Here is a 13331-nt window from a genome sequence, read left to right as displayed (position 1 = left end):
CCAGAATTCAGAAACTGTAGGCATCAGGAAATACACATAACTGCAGAATTTGACGAAGGAATGTTGGTCTTTTTGTCCGCGAGTATTTTCATGCATATGATGAACTGATTATATCATGAACCTTAATGGTCTTCCCCTTAGTTTAACCGGCGAACGGAAAGGAAAACGGAGCACTCATTTGTAGAAGAAGCCACGGAAGATTCACTCACGGATTTCAAACCGGAGTTGAACAGTTGATCTTTCTATCGAGGGAGTTAATGGTAGGTCATGTTTCGCCCCAATCTGTGCTAGGAATCACAAAAGTGCAGAAGTATTTGGTGTTGTAAAAGTATATGCCATTACAAGTCTGAAGATCTGGATTTTGCATGATAAAAAGTGTGTGTTTTATATTAAGACCATACAAGCCGTTAATTCAACACAACCTCACTCTTTTTATTCTTCTTTATTAAGGAAGTGCACCTTAAATACTGGAATAGCGGTACGAAACCAGCAGTATCTCTGTGATTCTAAATAAACATCCCTAGGCACTCGGTGAATCATCCATACAAAGCTCCCTATCTGACACAAATTCTTGTTGAAAATCCAGGCACACGAGGGCATAGAAAGAACAGCACGAAGCAACCAACAAAAGAATTAGGTAGTGTTTATAATGGTATAAATTATACGCACTGATAAAAGCATGCCATATCGAAGTTACAATCAGGAAAGATATGGCATGGCATGTTAACAAATTTCAAGTTAAGACTTTGTACCTACAACATATGGTTGCATGAAAAAAAAATCTTCCATGCATGCACCATCTGTACAATTATGAACAAAAGATATACTGATGGCAGGGTGAAAAGGATCAAAACAACAAATAAGCATCACCACGTCTTCCAGCTTCAAATAAGTACATTTTTTTTAGAAATATACATAAGCTAGAGCCTAGAAGAATTCACAGCTTTATCATATCCCTTTTCTGAACAAGTGTGGCCTTTCGGCCTTTCTCATGTGTGGCTTACATTTCGGGTATGCAAAGAGATCAGCAGAATGAAATATCAATATTGTTTTTGTCCGCCTCCTCCCTCTGCTTCATCGCCTCCCGTTCCTTTCTCACTTCATCAAATCTGTATCCTAGTATTCCCGCTCCTGTCGCATTGTACTTGTACGTACACATTAAGGTACCGGCAATGCAGCCAAACAACAGGATGGCGATTGAGCCGTGCGCCAGTAGCGCTCGACGCTCGACGCGCGGCGGTGCAGCCTACTGGTACACTTCAAATAAGGATGCCACCCCCCTCCCCCCTCCCTCGCACACACAAATAATAATTCAAACGTCAAGAGATCCAGAAAATATTGTGAACAAGCAAATATATTAACATAAAGTGAAGATAACTAAAGCATAAAATACACTAATAAAGAATGAACAAAATATCTGTACTAGTGAAGATAACCCCAAAATCCCTCATCCATCTAAAATCCATGAGAACCATCCAATTCGAAGAGAAGAAAATCATATCTTGCAATGGTGCTCTCATCTCTGCCACAGTTACGCAGGTGCAGTGTTGCACGTGCATTGCTTATTCAGTTTTGCTTATTATATGCTACTAATCCCACGCGACTGAATCACTTGTGTGGTTCCATAGCAAAGCACGGCTGTTATGCTAGTAAATAAATACTTTGCAAGGTAGCTGTGGCTATATAGAGCCAAGGAAAGATATACTGATGGCAAGGCATTGCACCATCTATACAACTATGAACAAAAGATATACTGATGGCAGCAATATAGGAGATAAGGGAACAGAAATATTGAGTCTACAGTGCTATTGCTCTGTTCTTCACCCTTGTATTCATGAATCCCTCTCTAGGTAACTGTTCTACAATGATCATTTGCCACAAATGAGTTTTTCCCTGCCGTCTTCCTTACATTTCACAAAATAAGAAGAGAAAAGTATACTTTTCGTCCCTCAACTCTGGGCGAAGTTTAGATTTAGTCCATCAACTACGAAACCGGATAAATTACACCCCCAACTCTTGAAACCGGGCAAGTTTTGTCCCTAATCTTGATTTTGACCAGTTTTGATGATGACTCACCCCGGTTTTGACCTGTCCATGCCAACCTGGCAAAGAAGACCCCAAAATTGACCTGTCCCGGTTCCTGTCTCTCTCTCTCTCTACTCCACCGCTCTCTCACGCGGCGTCTGCGGGCAGGGAGCGCAGCGAGGAGCAAGCTATCAGTGGTGGTGATCTCAACAGCGTGAGCGCGGCGCCAGGAGATGGGAGATCGCCGTTGCTCGACCTGCTCGTTGCCGGGATGGACCACATTGGCTTTGTGACCAGTTTGCCGGCCTGGGGCACCTCGTGGAATGGACGGTCTCTGGCGGCACGAGAGCTGCGGCGAGACCACGGTAGCGTTGAGGTGGTAGGCTCGGCGCGCCGGTGTTCAGGGGAGCAGCCAACGGCATGGTGGCCAGCAGGACAACAGATGGCTGTTGCTTGCAGATTGGCCATGGCGGGGCGCAGCTCGCGCGACAGCGCGAAGCATGGAGGCTACACAAGCATGCGAAGTACGGTGAGCATGGCGTGAACGATCATGGCACGGTCATCAACGACGGGTGCTGGTGCTCACCAACCAGGCTCGGTCGCGCGTTGCTCTGGATGATTGCTCACCTCTAGCTGATTGATTCACCCATCCGCCATAGACACGCACGTACAGAACCTTTATCGCTCGATTCATTCTGGCCAGAACACACGAGTAGCACACGTACGCATGTCACCAGTTGCACGAGTTGATGCATGCCCACAAAAACGTGTCGTCCATGTTCATGTTGAAGGGAGTGGCGATTGAGCCGTGCGCCAGTAGCGCTCGACGCGCGGCGGTGCAGCCTACAGACGGTGGCGAAAGCAGCATGGTCATGGTCATTGTCGCCGACGTTCCGTGCAATGTACTCGAGTACATAACGCAGAACCGCGAGTCTGCCGACGCGTTTGCTGAAGTAAGAGAAGGCCCCACGACTATGTGCGGACCAGCGGCAAGAGGGCGACTAGCAGCGGCGAGACCGTGTCCAGATGGAGCACCGAGAGCGGCAACGGTTATGCTGGTGATGTGTATTTCGAAGCATTGTAGCATGGTTCCGGCTAGCAGTATAAGAGCCATACAAGACCACCGACGGCCTTGAGCATGGGAGCAGGCGTGCGCCAAATGTTCGATGGAATGCCCGGGTAGTAAGGAGGAAGAAGAGCAACATATGAGAGAAAAATAGCGCCATGTGGATGAAGACAGGTCAAAAACACGCTGAGCCAGCACCTATACCGGGACAGCAGAAAACAAGGGATGAAACTTGTCCGGTTTTAAGAGTTGGGGGTGCAAGTTGTCTGGTTTTATAGTTGAGGGACCAAGTCTAGACTTCACCAAAAGTTGAGGGACGAAAAATATACTTTTCTCAAATAAGAATCATAAAAAGGAAAATAAAACTAACTTCCCACCATGAAACCACGAATAGAAGCCGAGAAAAGGGCGCAGGATTCTCAATACCCAAGACTTTCTAGCCAGGATCTCTACGAATTGTTGTCCCAGCTCAGATAACAAGACACTGTATTGCATTTAACAAGAAACAAGGATGGTGTACGTACCAGCCGGTTTTTTCACAAAACGAGGCGATTGTTCTCTTGATGTCATCAGCCATCGTGCTCTTGGATTCATTCATGCCACCAGAGTACATCCGCTGTAAACCAGAGTAGTTGAATTAATCATTAAACTTGCTTGTTTTACTTGATACAGTATCAAACAAGCTGAAAACTACAATTTAGTAGAGCAAAGACCATATATAGCCGAACACGCTTGAATGCAGCTTGTTTCAGAGGCTAAATGGAGCCCCATAGACCATATTTTACAGTGACCACAGTCCACAAGCCCTGGGGGACCCATGACGCGCGAAGCAAACGGAAAAAAGTTCTTGAGCGCTGCAGCTTAACAGCTTGTAAGCCCAGTCTGCAGATAATCCAACACGAAAATGCAATAGACACTACACTAATGCACAGGAATACAACCACCACCACCCAATCAGCAAATTTTCCATGCCACTCGGTCACCTTAACTCCTGGTTTCAGAATTGATGATCTGGAGGCTCGTTGTCATACAGGAAACTGTGCCATCTTACTATAACAGAAAAATATAGTAATTTGATTCGACATAATAGCATGTGGACTCGACGGATAAATCTTAATCTTGCAACCTAATCCAACCTGCACACCCACCTGCCTAGAAAATCCACATGGAGAAAGTAGAGGTACCCACCCTGGTGGTGCAGCTGCATCCGGGGATGCTGCCGCCGCCGTGGCTGGAGAAACGAGGGGCCGGCGCCTGGCGCCGGAGCGCGAATCCGGTGGCAGATCGGAGCATAGCCGACACCGCGGTTGTCGCGTTCAGGGGCGATGGAGGTCCCGGCGGCTGTGGATTGAGGGGCTGGGGTCTGCGATCGTGGACAGAGTACACCTTCCCTCTCCTATGGCCGATGGGAGATAGAGGAGGCGCGGCAATGCAACGACGCCCCCTTCGGCCGGCCTCGAGGCCTCCGACAACTGCCTTGCCCGTGGGGTTCCAGAACGGGCAATGCACGCACCTGAGTTTCAGAACGTCGACGCGGTCGAGCCGCTCCACCCAGTGACACAGGCAGCTCGAAGACGAACCCCAGTTTTCACACAAGAGACATGCAGCCCCCACCGCCGAAACACTGAGCTCCTCGGACCATCTATCAGACCAGGCAACGTCCGTACCCACCCGCCGAGCAGGCAAGACAGCTAGCTTTTTTTTTTTTGAGACAAGCAAGACAGTTAGCTGGGATGACCAAATATCACGATCCGCGTGACTACTCCAAGTACGCGAACGTCGGCAGGTATGATGTGCGTCAGGCCATCGTTAGCCACAGAGGGCCGGCACACCCGGTTTGCTTCACGACAGTTATGAAGTGCGTCACGGATATGTTAATTTACTCTCACATGTAAAAATATAGGCCTTTTCGTACCAAAAGGGCACACGTGTAGCGAGTGTAGTTCCTCTAATGGGACCAAAGTCGAAGGACGAAAAAAAATTAAGGTGTGGCAAAGTCTTAAGCAAACATATTTTTTTTTTGATACAAATCAGAAGCGTCGATACACACTACAACCGAATAATAACCAAATGCCATAGTTTAAAAAGCGCTAGACCTTAATTATGTGTTTTGCTACCGTCTTACTGATCAAAGCGCATGCTTATGCATAATTATACGCTAGACGTTTTGCTATCGCCTGGAGCTTAGGCGCACTTAAGCCCTCGCTTAAGTGTGCCTTTTTTAACTATGCCAAAGACAATTAAAATGTAGACAGGGTTCAAATCCTGATGCTCGCATTTATTCATGGATTTATTTCAAGATTTCCGGCGATGCACATTCAGTGGGAGGAGACGTTTCCGTAGATGACGAGGCGCCTACGGCGACTTCGTAAATCTCAAGATGATATGCCAGCTCAGTCTTGTGAAGGTGCTTATAGGGATAGCGTGTGCGTATGTGCGTTCATAAGGATGAGTGTATGTGCGTGTATATGAGCGTTTGTGTCTGTACTGATGTTAAAAAAAAAAGAGCTCCCGCAATTGACTTTGGTTGCTGGAAGTAAACACGGCTTCCTGGTGCCATCTCGTGCTAGTTTTAGATGCAGTCACCGTTATTAATATTTTTTTGAGGGAGGTCACCGTTATGTATCCGCTAGTTTCCTGTAGTTGTAGCATATATATAGTACCTACCCCTTGCTTCTTCGCCTTCGTCGTTGTGCTCGGAAACTACTCGCCGTCGTTGGATGCGGCGAGTTCTCGGTGGACTGAGTTCGTCGGATCCATTATCCGAGAGACGCCCAGCCGAGTCCCAATCCCGACTCCTCCGTCTAGGATTCACAATCCTACATAAGCATATCGTATGGCGCCTCCCAAAAGCCAGAGCCGATCCGGGTGGCCGGACCTGCCGCCGGATCTCCTCGGCGTCGTCCTCCACCGCCTCCCGTCCCTCGCCGACCGCGTCCGCCTCCGCGCCGTCTGCCGCGCGTGGCGCTCGAGCGCCAGGCATCAGCCGCCGCCCCCCGTGCAGCTCCCCTGGATCCTCTTCGGCGACGGCACCCTGCTGGACGCGGCCAACAACACGGCGCACCGCGTGCGCCTGCCGGACGACGCCGCCGGCCGCTACAGCGCCGGCGAGAACATGCTCTTCGTCATGCACGACGACGGCCGGTGCTCCCTGATGGACGCCTTCTCCGGCGCCATGACCCCGCAGCCCGAGCTCGCCGCCCTCCTGCGGTACTACAAGGTCGACCCCCACGACGGGAAGTACAGGACGGGCGTCGAGAAGGTGGTGGTCTCCGCGCCCTCGGCGGCGCTCCCCGTGATCGCCGTCCTCACCAGCGACTGCAGGGTCGTCGTCTCGACCCGCCGCCCGGGCGGCGAGGTCAACTCCTGCCTGGTGCTGAGCGAGTTCTCCATCATCGACATCGCTCTGTTTCAAGGGAAGATCTACGGCCTCTCCCACAACGAGGAGCTCCTCGGCTTCGAGCTCGGCAATGGCCGCCTCCAGAAGCCGACCTCGGCAGGAGCCAGGCCCGACGTGGTAGGCGGCGTCCCGCTGATAGAAGCCAGTCGGGCACACGACTCCCACGACAGTTCTCGTTACATACGCTACAGGATTCAGAAAAGATTTCCCGACAGCGTGGCCCGGCTGTACCTCGTCGAGTCCGACGGCAGGCTGCTGATGGTGAGGCGATGGGTGAGATGGGACGCGCTGGAGAGCATGGCGAGGCGGTGCGTGAGATCGGCCGCGGACGGGCCGGGTGGTTACAGGCGCATGGAGCGGACGCAGCGGCTGGACGTGTTCGAGGCGGAGCTGGGAGACGGCAGGCCGCGCGTTGGCCGGTGGAAGAAGGTCGACGGCCTGGGTGGCCGGGCGATCTTCGTGTGCGCACGGTGCTCCAAGTCTGTCCCCGCCGGTGACGGAGCTCGAGAAGATTGTGTCTACTTCCTGCGACGCCAGTACCTTGGGAGGAAGCCCGGTGATGGCTCGCTCGGGGACTCCGGCGTGTTCGACATGAGACGTAAAACTATCACGCCGTTGCTGCCGGAGTCATCGGCGCCGGTGCCCCTGCCGTGGGATAGCCCGCGGTTTCCGACGTGGTTCTTCCCCGTTGAATATTGAGAACCCTCACCTGGTGGCTTTCCATCAGGCGTGGTAGAGCTGGATTTTGTTTACGTATTCTAGGGCTTGGTAAGAGCAACAGAACAATGCAGAAACAATCAATTAGTGATACTCATTATTTACCCAAGTGTCCCTGGGATATGATGCCGCAGTTTTTGCCTACTCCTATAACTGCATTTGACTAACTAAATTTTTTTGTCAGTGAAAACATAGACACAAGGATAAAGAAGTGCAAAACCAATGTAGATCAGGTGGGAACTAATCAACCGAGATGAAACAATCTCAAAGTTTTGTTTATTTCACATCCAGCCATACAATCCCTAGCGACTGAATTCACAGGAAGGTAAATAAACCGAAAGGTCATTGCAATTACTGCATATGCATAAACGACTTAGTAATCTCAAGCTGATCTTCCAGTGGATGAATCTCATATGAACTTGAAACGAATATATGGTCTGATATTATCTCAAGAGAAATAAATATGAATACTAAGAGCATGAAACATGAATACTCACATGGCTAATGTAAGGTCAGTTCTCCACGATAATAAGCAAATGCATGCACACCGCAGAAAGGAATAGCATCAAACGCCAAGTCACCAACAATATAGCTATGTCTGATATTCAATCAAAACATAATGAGAGAAGTGCATATTACACCCCTCAACTCTAGCCCTAGTCTAATATACAACCCCCAACTCCAATACCATCTAATTTACACCCCCCAACTCTCAAAACCAGGCGGAATTCAACCCTTCCCTCCCCGGTGACCGGTTTTGACCTGTTGACTGGGTGAACAGTAAATTCAAAAGAAATATATTTTTAAAAAAATTACGTTTTTTCACCGGCTGAACAGTAAAATTTTAAAAAGTTCTAAATAAATAATTAAAAATAATTTTGATTTTTTAAAATGTTGATTTTTTGTCCGGGTGAACAGTAAATTTCAGGAAAAAAATTAAGGGAATTTTTTTTCTGAATTATATTTGCATGAAACAGTTAACAGTTCGGGCTGATATATTTTTTTTTGTTGAGAGACCACTGAAATGTCCAAACAAGCTGAAAATTGTCACAGACATCACGCGCTGAAAAATCGTCCACGCAAAAATAATTCGGTTTTTTTGGAAAAAGGTATTTTTGGAATTTACTATTCACCAAGTAAAAAATCGAAACTGCTTGTTGAATTTTATTTCCAACTTTTTTTTTGAATTTACTGTTCACTCATTGGAAAAACCAAAATATTTTTTGATTTTTTGTTACTGTTCACCCAATCAACATGTCAAAACCGGTCAACTGGGTTAAAACCGGTCAACGGGGAGGGGAGGGTTGAATTCCGCCTGGTTTTGAGAGTTGGGGGGTGTAAAGTAGATGGTATTGGAGTTGAGGGTGTATATTAGACTAGGGCTAGAGTTGAGGGGTGTAATATGCACTTCTCTCAAACATAATCCTACAACAAACTGTTTCTTTTGCAAGAATGGGCATCTTAGATCTTACTGTGTTCCCAGATGGACATCACATATGACCGTACGGCGAAACCCATACTCATCGCAAATCATGGTTATATCTTTTAGACGTTGCACAGCCTACCCGTGAGTTCAGGCTGTTGCAAGTTCCAACATCACTTCTCAGTGTGTCTAGTTTCCCTTGCAGGGCAGAGCAAACATTAGACCAAACATGAATGAAACCACTCCCACAATATATATTTCGATAAAACTGCAACTTGGTACTCCCACCGGTCCTTTTTACTCTGCATATAACGATTGTCTGAAGTCAAATTTCGTAAAGTTTGACCATATTTATATGAAAAAATATTAACATCTACAATGCTAAATTTATACAATATGAAAGCTAAAGTTATGACGCATCTAATGTTGTTGATTTCACATTCTGAATGTTGGTATTTTTTTCTATAAACTTGGTCAAAGTTTACAATGTTTGACTTCAGACAAATCTTATATGCGAACTAAAAAGGACCGGAGGGAGTATGTGATATCGAACTATCCCTGAAAAAATTATACTAGAAAATGGTTGACAACAAGTGCTTAATTACACTATTCATCAAATATATTCTTAAATACTATAATTGCAGATCATTCTTATATCTGCAAAACAGCTGATCAGCTTCCAAAAACATTGCTCGGGGGGAACATCCAAGAGAATAATCAACTGTATTTCGTATTAACAAAAAATGTACACACCACACTTGACAATAGCATTATCACCAGGTGGCTCAAGTTGTTTCCTAGGTTAGTAAGCATCGATGAACTTTCTGCGTGCTCCAGTGCTCGTTAAACCTTAAGATATGTCTTCATTTCACTAGGTTCCTTTTAGGTGCACCACCCACATGGCCACATCTTGACTATAAAGCTATGTACCGCAAAAACCAGGCTAAAATCCATTTTAACACAACTTCCAAATTTTACATTAGGATCATCCATTCCTACTCAAATAGATAAGTTGACCAAAATCTCACCCAATGCAGTGACCTGTACTTTTAATGTTTTTAGTGGATTCCGACCAAGCAACAAGTGATTGTGTTGAATAATATCAAGTGGCCAGGAATTTCAAATTTATTACTGGATTCCAATTGAGTTTCAGGCGATGAAGGTGAATAAGATCGAGAATGACCACTCTATTTGATACCAACTAAATGTACGGAAGTGCACTCGTTGATACAACTATTGTCAGGCAGATCAGATTTTTTTAGCACCATAACTTATCAATTTCCGAGGTTAGTAAGTATCAATGGACTTCCTATGTGATCAGGCGCTCCTTAAAACCAGCCATGTATCTCCCTTTCCAAGATTCTTTTGAGATACATATGCACTAAACTGACAAATTGCAACTAACATATGGACCGTAATGTAATACCAGGTAATTCCCCACAAAAATATAAAAGAATCATCCAGACAATCTTTGACGAACTTTCACCTCAACAAGCCAGCCTGACCAACATAGTTACCACTACAGGTAGACAAAATCACAATCCCTAAATGAGAGAAGCCAGTTTTTCTTTTAACTGGCGAATTCTTCTTCTACTTAATTAAAAGGCAGAGCTCCTACTAGTTGCCCAATTTTTTTTTCCATTTTAGCAATAGGATTCCCTATTTCACAGCAGTATCCATTTTAATACTCCCTCCGTCCCAAAATAAGTGTCTCAAGCTTAGTACAACTTTGTACTAAAGTTAGTATAAAGTTGAGACACTTATTTTGGGACAGAGGGAGTATGAGTTTAGCATATTTTCTACAAATAATCAGATATATTCATTCCTATGATACCTTCAAGCATTGCGTATCCAACCAAGCACAATGATGAATGGAAGTAAGATGAATAATCAACTTTATTTCATATTAATTCAAAATGTATAGATGCACACTTGCCAAATACTACCTCTGTTCCAAAATACCTTGCATATTAGGTTTCATTAGGACAAGTCTTTGAATAACACTTAAGTATGTAACTTTTGTGATAGAAAAGCATAACCACAAATAAGTACTACCTATGCTCACTAATGTAAGATGTTTTGGCAGTTACTCTCTAAACATCTTATATTGTGGGACGGAGGGAGTAACCGCCAAAACGTCTTATATTCAGGAACAGAGGGTGTATTTGGAATACGAATCAAATGACATCATTTTTTATGCAACAAAAAAATATGAAGGAAGGGAGTACAATTATTATCAACTCATTATGTGGATCAAGTTAACAGCCAGCAAAACTTATTTATTCCCTGGGGCTGTAAGCATTCATGAATATGTGTGTTCAAGTGCTGCCTAAACCTGCAATCTAACTTCATTTTCCCAGATTCTCTAGAGATGCATGTGCACCAATATTCACACCACATCTAGGCCATAACAGCTTAGCACCAGGTAACTCTCGATAAAGAAATTTCTCTAGAAACCTCTTTGGACAGACTTACGCCACAGCTAGCCAGTGTGAGGTAAAAGAAAATCACACTACTTAATCTAGAGACACTATAAGCCATTTCATAATACAAAAGTTCCCCATTCCATAAGTTTACCAAAATGGCGACCAAATTATGACCAGGTCATAACAAAACGAGTAAAATCATAGCATGAATTCCTCACTACTGTGCAGCAAGGCACCCCATTTATTACACCAAGACCACACATTGCTCACACGAGATTAGAGAAAGATAAAAGCAAAGATGTAACATTTGCGGTAGAGAGACGAGGAGAAATGGCGCCTCCTACCACTACAGCTTGTACTTGTAGCGCGCGACCTCGGATTCGTTGGGGAAGAACCCCATGAGGCGTCCGGCGGAGTTCTGGTAGGCGTACATGAACCCTCCCAGGACCCCGATGAGGCCCCCCGTCACCATCGACGGCCCGCGGATCCCCGGCTTGATCCCTGCGAGCACACCCCCAAGAACGCGGATTTGAGCCTCCGGTAGCGAAGGGAAGAGGACGGCCGTACGGGGAGAAGGTTAGGGGCTAGGAGGGCGTACCGGAGAGGTAGCCGACGGTGACGGAGACGGCGGAGATGGTGGAGAGGCGCATGTAGTCGAGCGCGGAGAAGTTGCCGACGACCTTGGTGAAGGCCGGGTTCCGATCCACCACCGGGTACTCCGGCTTCACTGACGCGGTGATGTCGGTGTTCATCGCGGGCTCGATTCGTTCCTTCCGGCGGGCGGCGCGGCGGCAGATTTGGTCGCTGGGAGGAGGAGGTCGAGATTCAGGTGTGGCTCTCGGGCTCTCTCACTGGGAGAGACGGAGAGTAGTGGGGGCGCTGTGTGTGACAATGGGCCGGGCTTGATGCAGCCCAAGTTCTGAAAGCAAGCCTGGCCGGCTTGTTTACACTTCTTTGTAAGTGACGTTCGGCCCGGCCTACTTACTACTCGTCGGAAACACCTAAAAAAACTACTTGTAGAGTCTACGAAGCCTCTCTCGCCTCGCTTTTCAAACATGGTTTTGGGAAAATCGAATAAAAATTGTTTTCAGATGAAGTGGACACCCCCATTTGGGGGCTAGAACCTAGTGGGACTTTCTCAGTTAAATCTTTTTACAAACAGATCAATTTTGATGGGGTAGCTTCTAGTGTTAGTACAAAAATGTGAAAAATCCTATGTCCACAAAACATTCATATCTTCCTATGGCTTTGTATTCATAATAAGATACTTACTAGAGATAATCTTGCGAAGAGAAGGGAAGTGGAAGATCCTTCCTGTTTATTTTGCTCTGAGCCTGAAACCGTTCAACACCTGCTGTTTGACTGTGTGGTGGCCCAGCAAATTTGAAACCTTGTTGCAGAAATTTTTAATATTGACAGCATATCTTGTTTTGAAAGAGTTATGTCCTTCTAGCATATACATAAAGAAAAGGCTGTTTTGAATCTGACAACAACTGCTACCTTGCGGAGCTTGTGGAAGCTGAGAAATGAATTTTGTTTTCAGGGACGCAAATGGAGAAGTGTGAAATGCATTCTTGCGAAACTAAGCCGTTATTTACGCCAGTGGAAAGTTCTCTCTGACGATGGGCAAGCAACCCTACTGCAACGATGCATCCTATTGTTGGACAAGCGGCGTGGGGAACTCCTCCGGATCGCTTGGAGATGAGGCCGGGGGAGACCAACTGAGTAATCAGGACGCTGGAGAGGATGATGGACTGAAGATCTGACTTGGACCCCGCTCTTCTTCGTTTTCCTGTTTCCTTGTTGGTTCTCTGGGACTTTCAATGTTGGCAAGTTTGTGTCCGAGACAGGGTCTGTTCTGTTGGCTGTAGCCTTTATCTTTTGAGTTAGATGCTCTGTATGGAAATCGATGCCTAAAACTTTGTAGTCTGTGAACTGGTTGCGGTCTGCTTCAATAAAATGGGGCAGGGGGGGCAACCCCCTTTCATTCAAAAAAATTGAGAATCTGGATAATTTATGAATTTCCGAACAATTTTTGAAATTAATAACATTTTTTGGAAATCATGAACAAACTTTGAAATTTTTAACATTTTTCTTGAAAATAGAACATAACTTGATTTTTATAATTTTTGGGAATTGGTACTTTTTTAGAATAATGTGCACTAATTTTTTTAACATTATTTGAAAAACAAGAACATATTTTTAATAAAAAGGAACAAATTTTGAAAATCCAATTTTTAAAAAACTATATAAATTTTTTTAAAAAAGGAGAAG

General features: G+C 45.7%; 3 protein-coding genes across 3 annotated transcripts; 1 reads left to right on the top strand and 2 right to left on the bottom strand.

The window, feature by feature from the left end:
* Positions 1–849: 849 nt before the first annotated feature.
* Positions 850–4483, bottom strand: LOC147984154 (uncharacterized). The gene is made up of 3 exons (XM_087539693.1): positions 4280–4483; positions 3612–3707; positions 850–1225 (listed from the first exon to the last, which is right to left on the bottom strand). The coding sequence occupies exons 1-3, from the start codon at positions 4382–4384 to the stop codon at positions 1025–1027; spliced, it is 402 nt and encodes a 133-aa protein (XP_087395819.1). The 5' UTR covers positions 4385–4483; the 3' UTR covers positions 850–1024.
* Positions 4484–5802: 1319 nt separating this feature from the next.
* Positions 5803–7190, top strand: LOC125527747 (uncharacterized). Its single transcript, XM_048692266.2, has one exon. The coding sequence runs from the start codon at positions 5928–5930 to the stop codon at positions 7188–7190; it is 1263 nt and encodes a 420-aa protein (XP_048548223.2). The 5' UTR covers positions 5803–5927.
* Positions 7191–11171: 3981 nt separating this feature from the next.
* LOC125527746 (NADH-ubiquinone oxidoreductase 20.9 kDa subunit) lies at positions 11172–11951 on the bottom strand. The gene is made up of 2 exons (XM_048692265.2): positions 11656–11951; positions 11172–11558 (listed from the first exon to the last, which is right to left on the bottom strand). Exons 1-2 carry the CDS (start codon positions 11807–11809, stop codon positions 11404–11406), a joined length of 309 nt encoding a protein of 102 aa, XP_048548222.1. The 5' UTR covers positions 11810–11951; the 3' UTR covers positions 11172–11403.
* Between the last annotated feature and the right edge of the window lie 1380 nt (positions 11952–13331).

The sequence above is a fragment of the Triticum urartu genome, chromosome 2A, assembly GCF_056163025.1.
Source record: "Triticum urartu cultivar PI428250 chromosome 2A, HENAU_Tu73, whole genome shotgun sequence".
Lineage (NCBI taxonomy): Eukaryota > Viridiplantae > Streptophyta > Magnoliopsida > Poales > Poaceae > Triticum > Triticum urartu.
The sequence above is the reverse complement of the archived record's forward strand: the minus strand, read 5'-3'. Positions and strand labels throughout refer to the sequence as shown.

Excerpts from the sequence above, each read along its gene's own strand:
- LOC125527746 (XM_048692265.2), bottom strand. The coding sequence starts at position 11,809 with ATGAACACCGACATCACCGCGTCAGTGAAGCCGGAGTACCCGGTGGTG. Across the intron at positions 11,559-11,655 it reads CACCGTCGGCTACCTCTCCG|GGATCAAGCCGGGGATCCGC; the intron begins GTACGCCCTCCT and ends GTGTGCTCGCAG.
- LOC147984154 (XM_087539693.1), bottom strand. The coding sequence starts at position 4,384 with ATGCTCCGATCTGCCACCGGATTCGCGCTCCGGCGCCAGGCGCCGGCC. Across the intron at positions 3,708-4,279 it reads GATGCAGCTGCACCACCAGG|CGGATGTACTCTGGTGGCAT; the intron begins GTGGGTACCTCT and ends TCTGGTTTACAG. Across the intron at positions 1,226-3,611 it reads GTGAAAAAACCGGCTGGTAC|CGTCGAGCGCTACTGGCGCA; the intron begins GTACACCATCCT and ends CCGCGCGTCGAG.
- LOC125527747 (XM_048692266.2), top strand. The coding sequence starts at position 5,928 with ATGGCGCCTCCCAAAAGCCAGAGCCGATCCGGGTGGCCGGACCTGCCG.